Source organism: Tenrec ecaudatus, chromosome 2 (genome assembly GCF_050624435.1).
Source record: "Tenrec ecaudatus isolate mTenEca1 chromosome 2, mTenEca1.hap1, whole genome shotgun sequence".
Classification (NCBI taxonomy): Eukaryota; Metazoa; Chordata; class Mammalia; order Afrosoricida; family Tenrecidae; genus Tenrec; species Tenrec ecaudatus.
This window is the reverse complement of record NC_134531.1, coordinates 59283823-59309305: the sequence shown is the minus strand read 5'-3', so window position 1 is coordinate 59309305 and position 25483 is coordinate 59283823. Positions and strand designations below refer to the sequence as shown.

Genomic DNA, 25483 nt, shown 5'->3' with positions numbered 1-25483 from the left:
TCTCCAATGTCATTAATAGTACCTAACAGGGCTGGTCTCTTAGTATGATTCCTGGGCCATATTCATGTCAGACGCTGGGGGGAGGGACACATGGGCGCACGCTATAATACCTTTGCTACCTTTCTATGACTCCCAGAGTAGTTGTTTTTAAAAAAAAATTAAAAATGTTCTTTTGAAAAATGGACTCAGGAACTCAAAAAGTACATTCTTCTGTGGCCATCAGGTATGGGACAGGCTAACCCACACATATCAGTTTACACGACGTTCAATGACAGACTTTCAGAGCAGCTAGTCTGGCAATTTCATTTTAGAGGTGAGAAAAAGTGGTGCCCGTAGGCACTGAGCAAGATCCGAGGTATAGATGTGCTTTCAAGTGAATGACATTAGTAGAACTGGACTATAGATTTCCAAAGTTCTAGTTCTGTTCCCTTTCAGTTACTGCTGTTTACCCCTTCCACCTGCATCTTCCAAAGAAGTATGTGCGAATTTAAGGCATATTTCCATTAAAATGGCTGAGATAGGATTTAGATTATAATTTCTAACTGGTGCACCTGTAAACAGGGGAGGCATTGCACACTACTGCACATAGAAAAATTGGAATCAGGACTTGGAGAAGCAATAGAATAAAAGCATGTATATGACTTAGTGACAAAAATTTTTAAAACCAAATGAATAATTGGCTTGTAATCTTGGTTTTCTCATAATTTTTTCTCACCATCAGTCCTAGGCTGTTAATACTTGGGGATGTTTACCCACTGTTAGGCCTTTGGTTGTACTTTAACTCTTTCTTGTTATAAGAAGTAGTTCTCCTAAGCCTTTATCTGAGAACCAGAACCCCTGGTTGTTTCTTCATGTTTCCTTCACACTTCAATGCGCTTCAGTAGATCAATTAAATAGGAATACACAGTCTGTGAGATCTCCACCTTCTAAAAGTTTAATGCCTTTCAGATTTAGGTCCATTTACTAATGTAACAACATGCAAGGCGGGTGGCTGGGCTCAGCTCGGCCATACAGATTTGATTCTAGTTTGACAAGTTACCAATAAAGTTGAAGGTAGTCAGGGAACACGCCCCCCCTCCAGACCCCCCTCCCCCCTTAGAGAGCAGACGGCCTCACTCCTGGCAGGACACTGGAAATCACTGGGAGAACCTTAAAGACGTCATGTCTAAGTCCCTCCTTCTCCTAGAGTTCCCCCAGGTGATCCTTATGCACATCTAAGGCGAATCATTGTTGGAGCCAAATTGATGGGGGGTTGGAGGGGTGGGGAGGAGGAGAGAGACTGTGGGGACTGGGTGGAGTTTGAAGATCTTGAATGAACTCAAAAAACCTCCCGCAGATGTTTTTTCATATTCATGGGGGACAAAAGGGCAAATGAGTTAGTAAAACATGTCATTTACAATATATATATAAATACACATTTTCATGTTCATGAAAAAAAAAAACGGGCAAATGAGTTAGTAAAACATGTCATTCACAAATATATATATATTAAATACACACACAATTCCCGTAATGATAGACTGGATCCCCATTAGCTGCTACTTACTTGCCAGTAACGCTGGGAGTTCATGTCCTATGCACACTAACAAACCCTGGCAGTACTGTGGGTTATAGCTATTGAGCTGCCGACTGCAACGTCTGCGGTCGAAGCCCAGAGAAAGGTTGGCAGCTTGCACGAAGACTTAGCCTCAGAAACTTTATGGACAGGGTCACTCGAAGTTCGAAAGGAGCCCTGGTGGCATAGTGGGCACGCACTGGGCTGCTAACCGCAAGGTCAGTAATTCAAAGCCACTAGCGGCACTGAAGGAAAAAGACAGGCTTTACTCCCGTAAAGCATTGGTTTGGGAAACCCCCAGAGGCAGATCTACACTGGCCTACTGCGTTGCGCACAGTCAGGCTGGACTCAAAGGTAGTGAGTTTTTTGTCAGAACGGACTCAATGGCAGTGGGTTTGAGCCGTTTTCTTTCCCCGCCCAAATCTGTGACTTCTCCAACATCCAAAAGCGTACAGCTCTTTTCATCTGGGGTTTTGTCTCCAGCTTTTCAGCGGGCAGTAAAGTAAAATGGCAAGAGTCCAACTTGTGGGGACCTTTTATTTAGCTTGCTTTTCCAAACTCATTATTGTGGTTATTGCTGGTGGAAAAGCAACACTGATTTGTATGGTTCTTGTTTAGCCTCATAAAACATTTAATATCTGATCTGTTGATTTTTTTGTGGTTGCCGTTTTCTGGCCTAACAGTTATTTTCACAACTTAGGACTTTTTAAATTGTGCTAAGTATGCAGGTAACACAACATTTACCTTTCCGACAATCTTCACATGGACAGATCAGTTACATTATGCTCATCATGCTGACGCAACTAATGTTTGACTTTTCCTTCTTTGCCAGTACTTGAACCTGCACTTGCTGGCACCCACCTCCGTTGTGTTATTACCTTGGCTTGAAACTCCACAGACCCAGCCAACGGAAGTTGAACAGAATGGTATGCGCACTTCCTACCCAACCCTTTCCCTGACTTCCGTGAGGTAGCAATCAAGCCCTGATGACACCCCCCCCCCCGCCCCCAGTGCCTAGCCCTACCTTCTTTGTACCTGACCCGAGTATGACATAAGCTGGTACTGTTAGCTGAGATTCCTGGGATCTGTTACAGAAGATGGTATTTATAGTATGTACTGTTCAGTTGTTAGTTTCACGTAGACGGTTTATAAATAAATCATCAGGCTAAAGATATTCTATTACTACTTCGATGAAGACTAAATACTGAACTGAATGCAGAGGGGAAATTTGCTAGTAGAAATTGCTATTTTTGGTATGTACTTTTATAAATAAAAGCCTTCAACAACTGCTTTCCAGCTTTGTCCTTTCCTTTTGCTGCTGTGCTGTGAATTCTTAGATTAACAGAGCAAACTCGATCAAAAGATTTCCGGGTGTCTAGGTTCTCAAGTGGTTGGACTAGCACAGGATCTCTTCTTTAAAATGTGACAGAGCAACAGAAATAAGTATTAAGGAGGGAAGGGCGGCCTGTCAAGGTGCTGTTGAAAGACTTTATTCCCAACGTTAAATGCAAGTCAGTAAAAACCACATGCAAGGAAGAAACTGGCCACGTCACCGAAGGTGGGGGGAGGGGGGGCGCAGCTGCAAACAGTTCCTTCCGTGGCTATAAGCCTCCTGATGCTTTCTACATGGTCCTAATAGATTTTGGGGTAATAGTAAAATTTGTATCAGAAAAGTATCCATTTTGACGAGGTTTTGCCGTGATTAACCTAGAACTGCACAGTGCTTCTCGCTTCTGTATGTGCTTGGTGATATTCTCCTGTGGGGTTGTATGCTTCCTTCTCCGTATCGCCACCGCCCCACTCCTTACTTGGGACTGGTAGCATTTCCTAATTGCTGTTCTTGTTTTAAATTCTTTTATTTGTTAATCTATTTTAGTAATTTCGTGCCTTTTAATTCCTTCTCTGAAGTCTTGCAGTTTATAACAATCACTGAGGTTGACTTTTTGTTTTCTTACGTCTTCAAATGACCCTGGATTTACTTATTTTCATTCATTCTTATTTGATAATGAAATTTAGGAGTCTATTTCTTAGGGTTCTATCCATATTTTAATTATTGTTGTACATCACATAATTCAAACTTGCCAAGTTTCCTCTATAAACTATAAGATCATTTCAAAAGCTCTGAAGGGACCAGCAGTTTTCCCAAACTCTGCTTTAGTTTTGGTTCGTCTGCCCGGGGGCCAGAGATGACTTGTACGACTGCTATTGTGGGAAACCTGAAGAAGTTGGTGGGGGTGAGGAGGGGGTGGTGTGTGTGTGTGTGTGTGTGTCCCTAGAAAATGCTCGGTTTTTGTAACTGTTTCATCACCATCAAGCAAATGCACTTTCTCGGGAGAGGCAAGCATCTTGGTGACAAGATAAACCTTTCACGTACCATACTGATGACCTTTGTCATGACTCTGGAAAACATTTCCTGCCAAAAACCATCTTGGCAATAATTTAAGGATTGTCCTGATTCAATTTGCAGCAGTGGTAATCCCTTTAAATGATCATACAAAACAAAAACAGAGCCAAAATGGCATTTAATTTCTTACCAAGTTAATCAATACTGGAAAGCTGGTCTCTGCCACTCATAAAGATTAAGGGCAAATGACAGAATTGCAAAATGTAGAGGGACACTTCCAGAGGAGTGAGCTAAGATAAATTACAAAACATTAGTAGATACATAAAGGCATTATCAGACCCAGCAATGCTTTTTATTCTTCCACTGACTTTTCAGAAATGTTAATGCTTAAGCTTGGCCAATCTGTGATAAACAATACTATATTACCAAATCTTTAAGTAATCATTGATCCTATTAAAGATGGAGTGCAGAGAACGAAGGAATATGCAGAACACCAGTAAGAAGAAATTAGATGAGACTTCAACTAGTAACCTTGGATTTCAGTTACTTCTGTCTGTAACCTTACAAATAAAAGGGTGGAAGGATTTGAACATAACATGGATAGAATCTCTAGAAAATGTACCTGCTCCTTTTATCTCTTTATGGCTCCAATTCCCTCTGTCATTCCAAGCAGTGAGATTACTGAGCAATATCTTATGAGCATCTCAAGTCTCTTGATGAAATGCTCTACAAGGTCAAATTCCCAGGTCAAAGCCAGAAAAGTGCATGTGCTAGAAAGTCAAACTGCTAAATGAGAACCACAAGGCAAGAAAGTATAACCAGTCAGTCAGTGCACTTAACCTCTTTTGGAAAATGAGAGTGTCCTTTCATCCAACTGCAAACCTTGAAAAATTTACAAAAATGACAGAATCTGAAGTGAATAAATAAGGAGATACAAATTTTCCTTTTGACTATCTGCTGATACAGCAAAATTTTAGACAGAAATTAACTATTCCTGGGGAGGGAAATGTCCAGGCTGTTGCTAATACAAATGAGCTAGAGCACTTGAAAGACTCTTCAAACCAGTTGTGTATTTAGGTTCAATGGGAAGCTAGCCATAAAATACGGTAACAACTCTACAGCAGTGTCTCAAGTAAACCTACATAAATCAAGTGGGACACTCCCTCACAGCAGCAGCATTGTGATTAACAAAAAATACAACAGTTACAATTATTTAAAACACCATACGATCTAATAAGCATTCCAAAGGAATCTGTCCTAACAACATTCATGACCAGTTTCCTGAAGTCTCAGAGAACTTAAACCTAAATGCACTGCTCATGAGCACAATATTTTCACTATCTTCCATCTGCTTAAAATGATCGATGAGCTTGGAACAATCTCGGAGAATCAAGCTACTAGTGTTTGTTCAAGGAACAAAGTCATAGTGGAATGAGAAAAAGCAAAATTTGCGAGCCAATTTTAAACCAGTATTTGCTAAGTGGTACAACTGGTTAGCAAAGGCCAGATTTTCTTCATAAAAACTCAATTTCAGTATTTCGTGGCAAAGATCACCAAGTCTCTAGTTCTTAGTAGACAAATAGTGGATTAACTAGGGAATTTACTATTATTGACATTTAGTTTAGTGAAAAATATTGAAAACTCTTTTAACACCATTTTAAGTGTAGAGATACAAAGAAAACCATTACCATGGTCCTTGTATATAAAATGTCTCCTGGGGAAACATTTCCTGGGGAAAATGTTATGACAACATAAAACAGTAATATTTTATTGCATGACAAACAGCAGCTGCCTTAAATATTTGGAATTCAGCATCCACACACAGTTACATGTTATTAGGGGTGGGGCTATGTGGCACACACACAGAGGTCACAGAAACAGGTCAAGGGAAAGCAGAATTTGTCGTGGTTACTCTAGTCTCGGGAAAGCTAGGGCACATCTGCGTCAGAACAGAATCAATAGCAGTGGGGCTCAATTTTTACATAGAATGGCACTATCAGGTGGGTGATGTTCATTTGCACTTGACTGGATAGGGGGAAGAGAGGGGAAAGAAGAGATCCTATAGGAAAATACTATTAAGTTATTCTAGACAAGTCTAACACCACCACTCACAGCCCCTCCCAACAAAGTACAGTTAAATCTGTGAGAACCAGAAATCAAGGTACCGCCTTATTTTCCTGGGTCTCTCAAATTTCTAAACTTTGATATAACGCAACCATACTACTACTTTTCTATCACTATTAGTGGAAAATAATTGCGTTTCCCTTCTCTTAACAGTTTTCCATTTTCAATGCAGTAAATTATTTAATAGTGATCTTGTAGCCACAGCCTTTGTTCTTCCCACCACACAATGTTTGTTTTCCTGATGATGGGTTAGGGTAAACAGATGGGGAGTGATCCTGACTGGATGGTAAAAATCCAGGGAAGGTGTATTAACTGGGTTGATTTCGGTTGCCATCTTACTGGGTAATAAAATGAGCCAGCTCGGAATCAGGAGAGGAGCACCTCACCACCAGCAAGAGAGAAGAGCCAGGAGTGCCGCTTTGGATTCTCAGGTCCCTGCACAGTGAAGCTGCTTGCTGACCCAGGAGACAGCTTTGACCCGAGAGGAGTAGAGAAGAGCAGCAGCAAAACCAGGCGCCAGAGCGGTGCACTTCCAGAGCCCACAGAGCAAGCTACGCTGAGCGTTTGGGGCCAGCCGGCTGACCTGCAGAGTGGGGTGCCGCTAAACTAATTGGGGGAACTGGGTTTTGTTGGCCCACAGAGCTGGAGTTGAGTGCCTCTGGGTTGAGGCTTCCAGTGGAAGGGCATGTCCTCTGGCAGCCTGAAAAGAGCTTTAACACTGCCCGAGCAAGGCAGAGGCCCGGCCAAGAGGCTAAAGGCTAGACTGAGGCCTGCTTAGGTGCATGGCAGAGACAAACTTTCCTGATTGCACAACTGTATCCTGAGCATCTCACATGAATGGTAGCCTGTTGAACATTCCTAGTAAACCTCATGGACGTGGGTATGCTCTGCAAGTTTTGTGTAACCACTGCAAGGAATCCTCAAACCCAGCCACAGGAGTCAAGTGCCGTGGTGTCGAGTCAGGGGAAAGGAACGGAGGGTGGGAACGTGTCTGACTATGCCTTGTGGCAATCAGCCTGGAGAGTAGAAGGGGTCAGATGTGGCGACGACACTGTCCCCCTTCAGCCTTGCTGCCACTAAGAACGAGAACAGCTTTGTCAGGCTTTACTGACGTTGGGTACCCTTGACCTATTTCCAACTCGTGATTTTATATAATGCCAACCCAAACACTGCCCAGTCCTCTGCCATCCTCACTGGAACACGTGAGCCCACAGTTGCAGCCCCTGTGCCAATTCATCTCCTTACTGCTCTTCCTGCTTTTTGACCCTTTACCAAGCATGATGTTGGCTTCCATAGACTGGTCTCTCCGGATAACATATCCAAAGTTCATGAGACCAAGTCTTGCCATCCTTGATTGTAAGGAGCATTCTGGTTGTACTTCTTCTAAGACAGATTTGTCTGTTCTTCTGGTAGTCCAAGATACTTTGAACATTCTTTACCAACACTAATTCAAATGCATCGATTCTTTTGGATTCTCCACTATTAATAGTCCAACTTGAAGAGCCATAATGAAGTGATCGAACACACCAAGACTTGGGCCAGGCTCACTTTAGTCTTCAGTCTTCAAAGTGGCAGCCTTGCTCTTCAACACATTAAAGAGGTCTACTGCAGATTTGCCCAATGCTTTATGGAATTTGATTTATTGGCTGTTGCTTCTATGAACATGGATTGTGGATCCAAGTACATCTTAATCCTTGTCAACCCTGATCTTTTCTAAGTTTATTACTACGTTTTCAATTGGCCCACTGACAAGGATTTTGGTTTTCTTTACATTGCTCCGCAATCCACACTGAAGGTTGCAATTCTTGATCTTCATCAGCAAGTGCTTCAAGTCCTTCTAGCTTTCGGCAGGTAAGGCCATGTCACCTCCGTATCAGTTTGTCACTGTGCCTCTGCCAGCCCTGGCGCTGCAGTCTTCTTCAGAGTCCAGCTCTCGGATTACTTGTTCAGCCCTCTGCCTGCATTTGTATGGTGAAACATACAACCTTGATGCACACCGTTCCTGATTTTAAACCAGGCAGGATTCCTTTGTTTTGTTCTAAGGCTGCAGCTTGGTCCACAGGCAGGTTTCATATAAGCACAAAAAAGGGTTCAGGAATTCCCAGTCTTTACAACATTATCCAGTTTGCTTTGTTACAACACACACAATCTAATGCTTTCATTTTTTACTATTTCTGTTGGGTTTCCCAGATAGACAAGCACAGAGAAGCGGAAGAATAGAAACAATAAATGATGTAATGGTTTATTGGGGATGGCCTTTGGGGTGGTGGAAGGTGGGAAATTGGGGATTTGGAGAACAAACAATGAATGCAGGAGGAAGCAGTAGAACTATGAAGATGATATAACTCTCAATCAAAGTGATTTACCTATGGAGGTATATGATATGTGCATATGTTAAGAAAACTACTTAAAAAACAAAGAAACCAAACATGACCAAACCTTAGTTACCAGGGTGAAGGAGTTAAGAGTCTTTGCTTAGAGGCCAGAGTTTATGTTGGTGGTGGAATAATTTGGGAAAGGATATCACGAACAGCTGTACAAAATGAAGAATATAATCAATGGCACTGAATTATACATGAAGAAGCTGTTGATGAATTGTAGAATGTTTTGTTGTGTGTATTTCTGCCACAATTAACAACAATCATCATGCAAACAACATTAAAGAAGAAAACGTTCTAAAAATGTTTGTGGTAATTATTGTATAACTCTTTTTAATAGGACTGAATTATTGAATTGTATGACATGTGGGTGAAGTGTCAATAAAACTTTTTTTTTTTTTTTTTAAAGAAAGTCCTGTGGACTTTCAGAAGAACAGGCAAATCTGTCCTGGAAAAAGACAGAATGCTTTCATCTCATCTCTTTTGGACATGTGATCAGGAACAGCCAGTGCCTGCAATATGACATCACACTGGGCAGAGCAGGTGGTCAGTGAGAAAGATGACTGTGAAGGAGACAGACTGACACGGTAGCCATAACAAAAGGATCGAACATAAGCATTTGCGGGAATGGGCAGTGTTATGTTCTGTCATACACACAGTTATAATCAGTTGGAACAGACTCAATGATCCCTACCTAGAACATTCAACTTAGCATTCACGGATTACAGGAATAGGATATCATGGGAATACCTTATTCTGCTCATCATACTTTGAATTAGGTGCTAAAATGTCTCAGCATATAAAACTCTATGTAATTCATCCTTAGTACATAATCCAAATCAAGCTCACTGTCAATGAACTGATTCTGACTCACAGATAAACCCTAAAGCTGCCCCTGTGGGTTTCTGAGACTGGAAGTCTTTACATGAGCAGAACCTCACCTTTCTTCCTGGAGCAGTGATGGGTTTGAATTGCAGCTGTATTCATAGCCCACTGTGATACTATGGTACGTTCTGCCGTAAAGTAAATCACCAAAAAATCTTTCTTAAGTAAGTGCTGCTCCTGCAACTACCATAAAACAAAGCAAAGCAAAACATAAACTACTTTCAAAAACTTAAACTCAAACAAAGCCACATCTCCAACCCAGTCTTACTGGTATTTCTGGGGGGATAATTCCTTGTGTGGAGTGAGGTGGAGGGGGTAGAGCAGCTGTATGAATTTTAGGATATGCATCAGCATCTGTCATCTCTACCTACTAAAGGCCAGTATCACTGGCCTTTCTCCAACAATGAACAAACACCTATAGATACTGCTGCGTGGCCTCTGTTGAATGGTTTTCCTCTTTATAATTTATATGTAAAATATAACTATATTTAAATCATACAAAGCCATAAGGCCATTTTAAATAAGAAATCCATTATTTTCTTCTTCAAAGTTTCTTCTAACTTAGGAAGAAAGTTGTGCAGAAGAAATGAACTCTGGTCCAAATGCAAAGAAAGTTATAAATAACATCTAGATAGTTTCTGTAACAAAAGCTTTCCTCTATTACATCAATTCCACTTTAAAATACTCTTATAAGAGGACAGTTCCAGGAAATCAGATGAGTTATTAATATGATATTTATATACACTGTGCACATCTGAGATACAAAATAAGAATAAGGCTGCAAAACTGTTTTAAAGTCTGTCACAGATAATTTCACCTAAGGGTTCATGTAAAAATAAAGTGACTAGGATATGATTAAATCCAATCTATTTAATTTCTTCTGTTAATAAATTCCCTTCCATAAGTGGGGCTCTCTTTTGCTTGTGCACGCGTTGTATCAGGGCTTAAATTCTGAGCACTAGGTTCCCTAAAGGATACTATTTACAGTGGGAATCTAACACTTAGGATTTTGAATCTCCACAACGATTTAGTCTCCATTGAATTGTGATGATCTGGCAATGAAGGAAAAGAAAAAAGAAGAAAAAGCCCTACCCTCGGGCAGTAAGAATTTGGGACACCTCTCCTGGACGTGCAAGTCAGGACAAGGAGGGGCAATCTAGTGAAGAAAAGCCTGCCTGGGTATGTTCTTGGCTGAGACTGCGGTACTAAGGCAATTTGGTTAGGAGCCAAACCCAAACCCCATGCAAATCCCTGAGCCCATCTTGTAAGCTTTTCTAATTTGGAACATTGATTTTCCTGCCAGCCCTTTCCTCTTTCTAGACCATTCATGCCGCATGCTGACCATCTCTGTCAACTGGATTTGTGTCTGTCTCATTTTGTCCCGTTTAAGATTTAATAAATGGGTCTTTATTATATTTGAAGTTGAATCTCTTCCTCCACTAGATTATATCATCTCTGTCAACTGGATGATTTGTGTCTTTCACATTAAGATTTAACAAATGGGTCTCTATAACATGTATTTGAGGTTGCGGTTTCTTCCCCACTATCATAATGGCATTGTTCTATGCAAGAAAAGTAAAACATTTAAAATGCGTTCAAACTGACTAACATGTGTATGTACTTCCTCGTGTTTTCTAATCTGTCTTTAATCATACCACATAATTAGGCTGACACTATAAAGAAGCAATTATATTCAATGCACTGCTTTAAATTAGACTGATCTAAAGAGTATGTTGTATGAAAACTACAATGCCATGAATTATTTAATATGGCCTTTCTAGCCATACCCTTTGTTAGCTCCACCAAACAGCCTACGCTCCTCTGGTGGGTTGTGGGTAAGAAGGTGGGAGGAAACACCATGATTCGGCTGTGAGGGATTGCCAGCAGAGTTAACTGTGATTGGCACCCTGCTGCGTATAAAACTGGCCATCTCAGAAGCAAGAGGAGGGCATCTCACTACCAGCAAGAGAAGAGGCACGAGTGGAGCATTTCACTTGGACCCTGAGATCTTTTTGCATGTCCTTTGGACCTCTTTGTTCCAGGAGACCGTTGTTCCAGCAGAAAAGTAGCAGAGGAGCAGGTACAGAACCAGGAATCAGGGCAGTGGAGTTGAGAAAATGAAGTCCAAAGAGGCTGGCTTATGGTCCAGTACCTCTGAGCACTTACTAGAGGAGCTGGGTTTTCTGACTCACAAGTGGGAGCCGAGTGTCTTCAGGGTTAGGCTTAAGCAGAGTTGCACGCCATTTGAGCATTTACTGGCAGTCCTTAAAGAGCTTTTGTAACATAGCCTGAGTAGGGCAGCAGCCAAGTCAAAAGAGGCTAGCATGCAGACACGGCGAAGAGACTGTCTTGATTAACCTGGACACTTTCTCACCTGTTAACTTCCTTAGGCATGAATATTGCCTGAGCTCTGTGTGGTCATTTCAATAGCTTACTGAACCAGGTCACAAGAAGTAGAGTGCCATGGGAAGGATAACTGATGACCGAATAGAGTGCTAAGGGGAGGGTAGAGGCATGTCTGACCTCTGCGATATGGAAATCAACCTTGCGAGCAGGAGGTCGTCAGATGTGGCCTTTATGCTATTTTCCTCAGAAACAAACCTGCAAAACAGCCTAACTTGTATGCCTGACTTTCCATACAATACTGTTGTTCTTTGTCCTCCAATAAACACAAGGGTTTTTTCCATTTGAGACTAAGATTCTTAATAATTCTTTAGTATTTATTCACATTACCTCATATATTATACAATACTGACTTTTCAAAACAAAAATCTTCAAAAACTTGGAAGAAGTACAGCCAGAATCCTCCTTAGAGGCAAGGACAGCAAGACTACATGGCGCGTGCTTCAGACAGGTTATCAGGAGGGACCAGGCCCTGGAGGAGGACACCGTGTTGTGTAAAGCAGGGGTCACAAAAAGGATGGCCCTCCACAAGATGGACTGACGTAGCGACTGCAACAATAGGTTTCAACATAACTACAAGTGGGAGGCCGGTGCAGGAGTAAGCACTCTGTGGCATCCAACATCATCATCAATATTTCAATAGCATGTAGTCACTGACCAGCATAGCAATTTCCAAAAACTGATTCTATAGATTAAGTCCCAGAAATGCACAAATATAACGTGTGTAATGCTATTCGCTGGAGCACGACTTATCATTATGACCTGAACGTCTCAATGTTGATCAAGAGCAGAGAGGTTCAGACCTACTGGCCTCGGGACCAGTGAACACTGCGTGCTCTCGCCAGGTTTAGCTTGTGTAGGTTAAATCTTAATAATTATACATGAACATTTAAAAATACTGATTTTTTAAAATGACCTTAGTAGCTGTCATCATCAATAATCCATTTTTATAAAATATAGTTCTATTTTTCAAAACATAAAACAAAACAAAAATAGTTGTACTGTTTTGCTTTTTTCCAAATCTATATAATATCTGGCTTAAAAGAAGACAGCTGGATTTTCATGTTTCTGTATTCATTGTTGTGTGTTTTGAAGTAGGTGAAGAAATCGGATCCTTTCACAGACACTTAGTAGGAAAATTGAGTGTTTTGACAGGTTTTGCAGATAATTGTGGATATTCTTTTTCAACACTACACTGAAACCCATGAATGGTTAGTTCTAAGGTGAAATCTGAAACCTTAACATGAACTTTTATTTCTCTGCTACATTGAATCCACAGGCTAGCACTTGGAATGTATCTTTTACACATACAATACTGTTTAACAATTATTTAGCAATATGCATTACTCATATATGGAAAACACTGGAAAGTCTTGATTAACCTGGACACTTTCTTATCTGTTACCTTCCTTAGTCATGAATATTGTCTGAGCTCTGTGTGGTCACTTCAATAATTTAATGAGCCAGGTCACAAGAAGTATGCAGGGCTTCCAAATGTTGACAGATTTTATTGTGTAAGTATCCTATTTGTTACGATCACTGGCAACTGCATCTTCAAGTACTGGGAAGCTATGAAACTCTTGAGTGGCAGATACATATTTCCCCAAATTATCATTTTTGTTTAAAAGCTCAATTTCAGCATGGGTAATAAATACTATTAGTTGGTTAATTGGTCATTTTGGAGAACATGTCTACTAAATACCATAGTCTGAATAAGTATGTTTGCCTGTCAGTCATTCTTTCAAGGCTTAATTGATGCTGCACAAAAAACTGATCGTCACAACTCAATCACACAGAACATATCCCCATATTAAAATATTTAAAAGATGTATATTCAGAGATTTAATAAATTAAGAATTTGAACAATTTCACCAAGAACATTCTTAAGTGAAATTGATGTTTTAATTTTTAAAACCGAGTTTAACTGTGGTAATAAATTATGATTGACTAGTGCAGTCAGCTGTTATTGCTTTGACTGATAATAAGTTTTATACAACATTGCTCTTTCAAGACCAGTACCAATGTCCACACGTGGAGAAATATCTTAGTATTATTAGGAACTATTTAGTGTTATATTTTGAAATACTACTACTCCTAGAAAGGGGCCCAGGAGCCCTAGCTTCCAAGGAACCACACTTTTAAGAAATATTGTTCAAGAGAAACCTAGGATGGAGAAACATGCAATGAAATGTCGTCATATGGAACTATTGATAATGACACAAATCTAAATGTATGTGTAAATATATACGTATCATTACTATGCATACAGTAGAATCTCAGTACTCGATCGCATCAGTACTCGACTTAATTGGATTTTGACGCGAGATGTCAAGAAAATTTTGCAATGGAACTAGAACAAGACATCAGAATCCGAACCGACGCACATGATTTTTATAAAAAGCAGTTCACGCCAACTCGGTGTTGGTTGGCGTCGCTAGGACGCATAATTTAAACCTTTTGCAGTTGTGTTCCAAGCGGTTTGCTGTAATTTTCTTAGTTTTTGTCACTTTTTGAACTCTTTTTAGATAAAAAAAACATGGGTCCTAAGAAAGAGTTTTTGAAAAGAATCATCATGATAAGGAACTGGTTAACCACATTACCAATATTATTGATGATAACTTAGTAAACCCTTTTAGAAAACAGTGAAGGAAACGCCAACAGCTGACCACATTAGACAGATTGTTTTTTAGAGAAAACCAGCCAGGTCCTAGTGAATAAAGGCAAAGAAGGGGAAAAACTCCTGAAAGGCAGCTACCAGTTGATTTTTTGGAAGGGGACTCCGTTTCCAAACAATGACTCTCTTTCCATCCCTCCTCTCCACATCCGTGTCCACAGATCCAGATCCTCATCAGTCTCAAGGTGTGCGCCAGACTGTAGTTGTTAAAAACTTCTTTAATGTTGTGTTTGTTATTTATATTATATTCTTTAACTCTGAACTTATTTACTTTGAAATTTCTGTGTAATGTTTTGTATAAAAAGGCAAGGTTAGGGTTAAAAACTTGGTGGTTGGAAAGGGATTAAACCGTTTTAAGTTATTTCTTATGGGGAAAAATTGATTCAGAATTCGACTACATGGCATCTCGATGCTCCTTCTAGAACGGATTAGCATCGAGGTCCAGAGTTCTACGCTATTTAAGTAAAACAGAACAGAATAGACAATATTTTAAATTTGTGAAACACATATGAATCATATATATCTACTTATGGAAGTAATATCTTTTGAAAGATATACAAAGGGTGGCTTTTTTTTTTAAGTTCGTGGAAAACTTTCATTATTTTTTTAATTTCATTTTTCAGTGAATTTTCCAAAGCGCCCTCCTATTCCACAATGTTAGTAGAGACACATAATTATCTATTTTTGGGGTCTTAAATCTCTATAGGTTACATTAATTTTATTTTTTTCTTAAAGTCAAAAGAGAGATCCCCTATAAATGCATAGGTGGCATTACTGATAATTTACTGAGGAAAAGCAGCAGCAGTGAGGAAAGCAGAAGTGAAATTAGAAAGTCTTTCTTATTCTCTGGTATGTACCTTTTTACTGAAAATAAGTTCTCCCAAACTGACGCGCATTCATCAACAAACGCGAAGAATTTACATTAAGCCAATACTGCACTGCCAAAGTTCCCATCTGAACAGCAGCAAAGCTACTGATTAAGGTTTTCAGTAACAATTCAAGTAAATAAGAAGAAATAGTGAATCAGTCTGCTTTGTAATACAGAAGAAAAATACAGATGCCAGCAGACAGTTACTCTGAAATCTCAACTAAACAAGCTTAGAAGGTACCATTTATTTAGCTCCAAAGGTGTTTTCAAAGGAATTTTCATTTCCAGGGTCCTTTTTGATTACTATTCTCTAGCCTCTCGGGAAGCTGCTTAACCTCTGCTCTCAAACCACTTTTTTGATAAAATTTTAGCTCCATCACTTGGAGGACAGCTATCTCAGAAGAATGTCTGGTCATAAATTTGTGTGTTTATTACTTTGCAGTTGGATTATTTCAATGTCACTTGCAACTCTGCACTTTTAAGAAGTGAATTGCCTGCCGCTACCGTCATTTTGTAACATTTGGGTGAATAATATTCTCACTTGAAAACTATGTGGATTATACAGGTATAAAATACTTTACATTTCAAATTTCAAAACTCAGACGCCTTACATTAACTCTTCAACAGGAGATGGAGAGATACATGGATGAATGCACAGAGAGGCTGCAAGTCAGTTTCACATTTATAAAACACGATGACAGGTGGGCCTCTTCACAAAACTCAGAAGTTACTTTCATAATTTACCATTTTTTCCCTCTTATCCTGCTCTGTAGGCGGCTCTTCATCTTCGGTTGCTTTTGGTTCCTCAAGATGAGACATCAACATGCAACTAAAGTGAACAAACAAAAGCAGATGGTTTAAATAAGACGTGTGAAAAATATAATAAAACAAGCCTGCAAAATCAAGAAAATGCAACTGATTTTATGTACCACAATGTGAGAAATATACGAGGAAAATCAGATTTCTACTATGGAGAGACTATCTCATTTTAAAGAAACACCAATATTTTAACACTGAAAATAGTGAACTACAGAATCAGTGGGCTTCAAAAGTTCATGGAAAAAATGAAATTAAAGAACAGTGGAATTTTTCCATGAATGTTTTCAACCCACACTACTTTACAAAAAGCAAGGTCTACCCTTTATATTTTTATAGAAAAATAAGGATGAAATACTTTTCAATAATCTTTGTATTTGGAGACTATACAAATTTTACAACTATAGCAATAATAATTTAAATAATATTATTGAAACCCTATTAAAAATATGTGGAAACCTACACTTGCTCCAAATGGTATTATTATCTGCTGGGAATTTGTCCCTGATAGCACTTGCACCTGGCAAAAAGGTTATAAATCATTCTTTTGATTATCTGCACCATTGCGCTTTACCATTAGCAGAGATAATAGAAAGACAGTTTCCTACTCAGTCAACGTTGGTTCCAGGGAGACAAGAAATGGATGTTGTCTGGTGAATCGAGTGGAGGGAACAAACCCAATGCTTCCTAATTTAGAGTAGCAGGGTTTAGTAATGTATCAGCCATGCGTTCCTAACCTATGAACTGTGGCAGAGAAGCTTGATTTCTCTTACAGATTCAGCAAGTCCAGGTGAGGGGTAATTCCTGACTCAGCTCGGCAAGTAAACGTGTACCTCGGGGTTGAGGATAGTTACAGCATGATACCAGTGACTCGACCAAACTCATTCTCGCAGTAGTACGAGTGTCCTTCTTGCTCATACCCCATCATTAAAACTACAACGTTTTTAACAACTGCCTCTGGCCCAGTAGGTCTATGTTGGGGGACCAAATACACCCCACACCTCACTGACTATCTTGTGATCCTATATATTTCACTGTATGAGAATAGGAAAAAGTCTACTAGATAGCTATCATTCACAGTAACGAGGCAGTGAGAATGACAGTGAGGGATGCAGCACATCCCTGCCTTGAAGCTGATCCCCAGGTGACCTTATCATACTACCCCTGCCCTCTACTGCTGTGCCAGGTCCAGCTGAACTCCCAATTCCTAAGGGGTCTGAGTTAAAAAACCAAAAGGAAGTACACACTCAGCATATCTGAAACTGAAAATTTCAAACCTCGCGTATAATATTGAAAGTCTATGGAAAATTAATGAATGCTGCAGGAAGCATCAAAAGAGGATGGAACGAATACATGGAGTCACTGTATCAATATGAACTAGTCAACAGCCCTCCGTTTCAGGAGCTATCGTATGAATTAAGTACCGATGGCGCTGAGAGAGGAAGTTTAAACTATACGGAAGGTTCTAAGAATCTAAGACATGCCTACTGAAATGTTCAACAACTGACCAAGCACTAGATGCGCTCACTCATCGATGCCAGGAGACCTAGCGGGAAGACAGCTACTTGGCTAAGGAGCGAGAAGAGATCCACATTTGTACCCATTTCAAAGAGTGGTGTTCCAACAGAATGTTCAAATGACAGAACAATACCGCTGATTCATCGCATGCAAGTAAAATTTTGCTGAAGATCATCGAACATTAGTTGCAGCAGTACACTGACCCGAGATTCAGGCCTGATTCACAAGTGGACGTGGAACCAGGGATGGCACTGCTGAAATAAAACAGATCTTGCCTCAAAGCAGAGAATACCAGAAAAATGATTGTGTATTCTTACATGTGCTGACTATGCAAACCATTTGACTGGGTAGATCCTAATAAACTCTAGATGGCCTTGAGAAGAGTGAGAATTCCAGAACACCTCACTGTGCTACTGCGGATCTTGTACGTGGATAAAGGAAGTTGCGGCAACAGAACAAGGGAATACTGCATAGTTTAAAATCAGGAAAGGTGTGTGTCAGGGTTCCAGGCTCTCACCATACTTATTCAATCTGCATGCTGAGCAATTAGAGAAGCTGAATATATGAAAAAGAATGCAGCATCAGGATTAGAGGAAGCTTTTATCAACAACCTGCAATATGGAGATGACACAACCTAGCCAGCTTAAAATCAGGAGGGCTGGAAGCCCTGGCCTTCAGTGTGGATTGTAACTCAACACAGAGACGACCAAAACCTCACAAGCTGATATTAGGTAACCTCATAATCGAGGGTGAAAAGACTGGCATCAGTGATTTCGTCGTGCTGGAGTCCACAATCAATGCTCCCAAAAGCAGCAGTCAAGAGATCAAAGGACACATTACATTGGGCAAATCTGCCAGCACAAGACTGCTTTAAAATGTTCAAAAGCAAAGATGCGACTATGAGAACTAGGGTGGGCCTGACCCAAGCCACAGTATTTTCAATTACCTCAATTACCGCATATGAAAAGTTAGACACTAAACACGGAAAACTGAGTAAGAATCAATGTGTTTATATAACGAATGGTGCTGGTGAAGAATACTTAAGGTACCACGGACTGACAGAAGAATTTTTTTTTTAATCTGTCTGGAAAGAAGTACAACCAGAATGCTTCTTGGAGGCAACAAGGGAAAATCTACTTCTCACGAACTTTCGGACTTATTATCAGGAAACACGCGTTTCTGGAGAAAGCATCCTTGGTAAAGTAGAGGGGCAGCGAAAAAGAGGAACGAGGAAGGCCTTGGACAAGATCGACTGACACAGAGGCTGTAAGAATGGACTCACATAACAACTGTGAGGACGGTGGAGGAACAAGAGGTGTTTTGCTATGTTGTACACAGGGTCGCTATGAGTCAGAACCGACTGGACAGAACTGCATGATGATATAGGACCTCTCACACCAGTCAATAATGTCTGTTGCAGACTTGCCTTCTACCTACAACGAATCTGCAGCTCCAGGGAAGGGTCACATTGCTGTTAAGTAGTACGCTTTCTTCTGCATCAAATTCATTCTCTGCGTGCCAACATCTGTTAACTTACTTGTACAGCAACTATTTTGTTTTGCATTCCGTAAGAATTATCATACTTAAAAAATGGACTGCATTCTGAAGGTATATTTTGTCCCTTGACAAAAATCTACCTAGTAGGCAGATTTTTTTTTAATGTCTGAAAATTGCATTCATGTGATGCTTGGACAGCGTAGTGATAATGCGTTGGGCTGTTAAGTGTAAGGTCAGCCATTCAAAAGCAACAACCATGGTTTCAGATTGTCAAGAGAGGGGGAGGAGGAGGAGGCCCACTTAGTGGCTGCCATGGCAAGGTATGATGAGGTCCCCCCAGACTGGAAGATATTCCTAACAGAGTGACGTGGAACAGTGATGGAAAAATCCAGGTGGGGAGAGTGGGGAGGGGGGTACATACCCTAGACAGGAAAGAGGCACAGAATATCTTTTTGGTGTAAAGGGGGGTAAGACCTACATCCAGCAGGGGGAAAATGGCTAACAATATTTTTTAAGACACATTGGATCTAGTTTCTGTACATCCCCTGAGAAGCCAGACTATCCGCCACAGAACACTGGGACATTGAACCCTGGATCTTCAAGGTGCACAGCGTGCTCCAAAGGCCATGCCTGAGGGATGCCATGTGGAAAACCCACTAGGTGAACTAGGCTCTACCTCCAACATACCTAAAATGTGAGTCCTTTAGACTAAAACTACATGATTTGTGAGGAAGCGGAAGGCAGCTATAGCAAGAGTATTGAACTGTCGGTAGGCAGGTCAATATTTATTGACTACTTCTAGGCCCTACTTGCTGTATTAAGATATGTATTATTCTGGCAGATCTGTCTTACACTGTCAGGAAGAATTTATTCTGTACAAGTGAATAATCCATGTTTTGCGATACGTAGCTAGTCTACAACTTGTTCAATCTCCCTCTCTCAGTAGCGTTTTAAAATTAATACCATGGGTTAATCAATGACACTATAAACAAAAGGTCCTTGTACTCTAGGGAGATGATCAAACAGATTCCCCACCATAAATTAACAAGGACCTCTCCAAGGTGAACCAGACAGAGGTAGATTAAGAAAAAATGGATTGAGGAATGGATCTGGGCTTGCACTTAATCCTCGCTCCAATCTAAGAACAATTAATTCTTACAACATGACCTTGCTCGATACTCACCCACATGAAGGAAACACAGAAGATATGGGTGCTATCGAAAGTGTAGTGAAGAAACTAGATGGTGCTTGGCTATCAGAAAGATTAGGAACTGGGGTCTTAAAGGCTTTTTTCCAAACAAGCAACCATCTAAGTGAGACATCAACTAAGCCCATATGAAAGAAACACACCAACATCCATGAACCAAGGATTATAAATCAAATCATCATATACAAAAGGATAGTCTAAGAGTGTCAGCTGTGAGACACTGGTGTGCAGAAGGCTATGGATGACAACGGAAGCCCAAAACACATTTCCAAGGCCCACACAGAAAATAAGCCTCCGGTGACTTTCCTGGAACTACAGTGGAGGGATAAGGATAAACTGGTGATCACACAGAGAGTATTAAAGAGGTGGCTTCAGTCGCTAAAGCGATGAATCTGACTTGAATGGTTAAACCCTTGCCACCTGGTCTACTTTTGGAAACACTGTGTGCTTGATCTGGTTTTTAGTATCTTCTGTGGGGGTTTTCATAATGGGGTTTGTCTCTGTAGTATTTTGTCCTTATTGTTAGCCTTCTTGGCTCTGTGTTTTGTGTTTTTCTGGTTTTCGGTATAAGAAACACCGGATAGGTGAATCTACAGAGACAACAACTAGAATAAGAATTCCTAGGGGTTACTGCCGGGAGGTAGGAGGGTAAAGGGGAGCTGCTATCAGGAAGTTCAGGGAGGAAGAAAATGTTTGCAGTAGTGATTGCACAACATTGCTTGATATGGCTGAACTATGGATGGTATGATTCTTTATCAGTTTCTAATACAATGGTTTGGGAAAACAAACAAAATCTATAGCTACTCCAGGGAGAAAGAGGAGGCTTTCTACTCCTGTAGAGTTCCGGTCTCGGAAACGCAAAGGGCATTTCTCTGTCCTTATAAGGTCACCGTGAGTTAAAATTGACTACTAAATGGCAGTGAGAATTTTTGTTTATTTTTGGAAGTGGAAAGTGAAGAATATTTGGGTTGGAAATCCCAAAGCTGCAGTTAACTCTTGCATGAAAATCTTCAGCTAGGTGGGAACTAATATATTTCTGGTAAAAAGCTGAAGTGTATGGACTGTGAATACACGTAACAACTGCAGTGAGAAACAACGGTCACTAACGCGTGAGCCTCGGAAGCCACGCTTCTGTCCTCACAGCGGTCTTGCTGAATAGACTGAAGTTCACCCGTCCGTTAAATCGGAACATTTCTTAACTAGGGGCTCCAATCAAACACATTTTAAAACCATCTTTGGTTAAGGCGATAATTGCAGTAATGTCTTTCATTTAATGAACAAAAACTTGGCACAGATATGGCTGCCACTCTGCAAATCAGAAAAGGCTGAATGTAGAAACGTTCGCTGAACAGTGGGAAGTCGGAGGGTTTGTCCTCAGAAAATGCCTGGACAGTCAGTGTACCTTTCCATTCCTCATAGCATCTAATTTAGATACTTCAACTTTGCTCTGATTTTAGAACCTGAGTAAATTCATAACTACTTTGTCAAAGGATAAGAAAAAAAGTCTTGTTCCACGCTCTGGGGCCTGTGTGAGCTGGTTGCACCAAACAAATGTTCAAGCCATACGCCTGATGTCCAACAGCGGCAGTTCTCAAACTACAGTTTGCACCTGATCACCTGGTGGGTCGTCTGAAAGGAGGGGCTGCTGAGCCCCACTCCCAGAATTCTTCTTCGGCATAGACATGTGGGCCTGAGAACCTGCATTTTCCCTAAGTTCCTCTATAGCAAAGGGTGAAAGTCACACTAAGCTAATCACAGTCCTAAAAGCTTCCTACGTGTACTTCCTCTGGTCCCTATGAAACTACTTCTAAATGAACTTTTTTTTGTATTATGAAACTGGTCTACAATGAAGCTACTGCATAAAACCATGTATGCATCCCTTTCGAATTTTATAAATAAAACAAAACTGACAACAGTATTCAACTGCTCTCTGTGGAGGACACAATGGTAGCCTAGATGGTAACCCTCTTTCCTACAAGAGCTATGATTGTGCCCTGTTAGCCTCGTCTTCCGTGTCACCTTACGCTTTAGGAAAAGCTAACCCAGCTCTACTCCCAGGGGCTCAGCAAGCTAGCAGCGTGCTCCTATTTCCCGTGTTCGTGATTGCTTTCAGCAAGGGTATGATGTTGAGGAAATCCTGCCCAACTCAGTATAAGCGAACAAGTAAAGAAATGACTTCTAGGCACAGTATCGCTTGATCTTAAAATGTAACAGAAGGCAAAGATTACTTGCTTACCCCGGACACAGTCATGAACTACAGTGTCTGGGTTATATTACAACTACTTTGTGAAAATGAAGGAAGGACTTTACAGATGAGGTTCGTATCCCGGAACGGGAGAATAATCAGTGATGACAGTGTTGAGGAAACCAGGAGCTAATTCTGAGGTTATTTGTTGTCAATAACTTCTGTGTTGTTAGAGCATGTTGAATCGGGGTTTTTTTTCCCTGTTGCAGCTTAAAACTCTTTTACAGTCCATTATATAAATACCTTATTTAAAAGTCTCTCCTAAGTATTTCCTTTTACTGTAAAGCAGAAACTATGGGATTCCTGAAGGTTCCCTTGGCCCCGGCCGTTAGTCGTTAAGGAGTCAGCTTCATGTCGAGATACCCGTGGTTTCGCCAGTCCAAGTTCCTTTTAAAGCCCTCCCACCTGTGCTAACCATTTCCCCTCGTGATAGGCGTGTCCTTTTCTTCTGCGCTGTCTCTAATGCGCTTACGGGAACAAGAGAGCACCCAGAAGCAGTCAAACGCCAAAAACAAACAACAAGATGCCAAATATTAGCAGTAGTGACACAATACCATAAGAAACAAGCAAGCAGAATTCCTCTGAGTCTAGAAAAGAATCTTGGGGATAGTGTGGTGCAGTGAAATCTCGCAATAGCTCTTCTATCCATGTCTAAAACCCTCCAAATGATAGAGTAGGGCTATGCAAATAGGGAATGTGAAAGACTAGTAGAAGAAATTTGGTCAGTTTTAATTGCCATTCCCCTGGCTATTGAGAGAGCCATATCCAAAGCAAGAACAGAGTGAATTCCCAGGACCATCAAGGAAGAAAAATCTCTAGTGGAGCATGACTGAGATCCCTGCCTAAAGCGGTAGAGGCGGAGGTTGAGGCTAGAGGCACCAGGGGCCACGGCAGGGAGATCCCAGGGCATAGCAAAGAAGCAACACTGAGACAGAGTAGAGGAGCTGCACCGTGCACTGGTGAGCTGGAGTAGCAAGGGGGTTTGCTGGCCCACAGAGGCAGAGGTCACGGGACCATGTGGGTAGGAGGACAAGGACCAGAGACTGGCTGCCGGCAGAATAGAAGTGCTTCTGTGCACCACTGTATCTTTACCTTTATTGACCATGACTTGTGATAACCTAGTAACTTCCCTAATTATGCCCATAATTTCGTCTGAGTACTGTGCAACCATGGCAACAAAGTATCATGTTGTGGAAGAACAGTTGATGTCAGAATAGGGAGAAAGAAGGCTGGAGGATAGAGATGTATCTGAAATCTGACTTGTAGCAATTGGCCTTGTGCTGACATGGAGATGGTTCTCTCCTTCCCTTGTACAGCCAAAGGAAGCCAGATATGGCCTCCACACCATTTATACAGGTAGATGTTTGCTAGATAGCGCAACACTGGAAACGTGATACACCAAAAAACATCTATGAGCTAAACCAAGTCTAAAAAGTATAGAGGAATGATGAGTCTAGGGAAATAAAAGTCATTATAGTAATGTAGCTTGTGAGGCAGCTTAGAATAAACCAATTTTGTTCTGTAGGAAACTGTTTTTTTAAAGAGACACCCCCCCCAAGGAGGTCATGGGGACATAGACAAGGTAGAAAACATCAGAATCAGGGAGGAAACATGGTATCTTCAGGTTTCCTCTATTCCAGCAGTTATCAACCCAACAACCCTGTCACAGGTGTCGCCCGATTCATAACTGTAGCAAAATTACAGTGATGAAGTAGCCACGAAAATAATTTTATGGTTCGGGGGGGGGGGGGATCGCCACACGAGGAACTGTATTAAAGAGTTGCAGCACGGCATGAGGAAGGTTGAGAACCACTGCTCTATTCCACTCAAGGGGCTATCTGGTGGGCAATCTTCCTCACAGCAAGTAATGCAGAAAAGCCACTTCTAGAAGTCTACATGTGGGAGAGGGAAGGGGCAATAGGAGCTCACATAGAAAGAAAATGCTTTGAAAATGATGATGGCAACATATGCACAAATGTGACTGATACAATTGATGTATGGATTGTTATAAGAGCTCCCAATTAAAAAGAAAAAGCCTACATCTGACTTTTGTTTGAAATCAAATGACCTCCTTTATTGTGAGCTGTCATGGAGTCAGCCCTCAACTCACAGTGAACCCGTCACAATGGAACAAAACTAGGTCCAGTCCTGTGGCATCCCTTGGCATATGAGACAGTCTCCATTTGGCTGCTTTTCCAGAAGTAGATCAGCAGGCACAGTTGCTCCAGTTTAGTCTGGACGCTCCACTAAAACTTGTTCAGCATCAGGGCAACATGCAGCCTCCAATGACAAACACGTGCAGCACATGAGTTCGGAACTGGACCTCAATCTACCCATCGAATCACTACCGCCAAGTTTTACACTCCCTTACAATGTGTAAGTCCCTCTCTAGCCAACAAAAGGGCACTCGGGTCGTCGTTCCGCTTTCAGCTGCTAACGACAAGGTTGACGGTGCCAAGGCACTGGCTGCTCTGAGGGAGAAAAACGCAGCAGACTGCTTCTACAAAGATTAAAACCAAGCAAACTAAACTGGGTTCTATTCTGACTCATAGCAACCATACATAGCTTCTAAGCCTATAAATCTCTACAGGAACAAACGGTGGCTGGGTAGGAACCACCGACCTTGATTGCTTGTTTGTTTAAGATCATTTTATTGGGGGCTCCTATAACTCATAAAAATCCATACACCAATTATATCAAGCATATTTGTACATGTTGCCATCATTATTTTCTATTTGAGCTGTTGGCATCAGCTCCTCTTTTTTCCCCCTTCCTTCCCCCACTTGTGACCCACTGATACATTATAAATTATTATTATTTTCATATCTTACACTGATCACTGTCACCTTCCACCCACGGCTTCTGTTATTCATCCCATTGGTAGTGGTGTGGGGGGAGGTGTTGTTATTTGTCACTTCATTGTGATCAATTCCCCTTTCCTCCCCTCCACTCTCTCCCTTTCCCCTATG

At 41.0% G+C, this 25483-nt stretch overlaps 1 protein-coding gene across 1 annotated transcript in view; it reads right to left on the bottom strand.

Moving 5' to 3' along the window:
* Nucleotides 1-25483, bottom strand: part of IPO11 (importin 11) — a 212939-nt gene that overhangs the window by 7140 nt on the left and 180316 nt on the right. The window contains exon 29 of the mRNA XM_075541076.1: nucleotides 15976-16060. Coding sequence (XP_075397191.1) covers nucleotides 15976-16060 — 85 coding nt within the window. The remainder of the gene's footprint in view (nucleotides 1-15975; nucleotides 16061-25483) is intronic.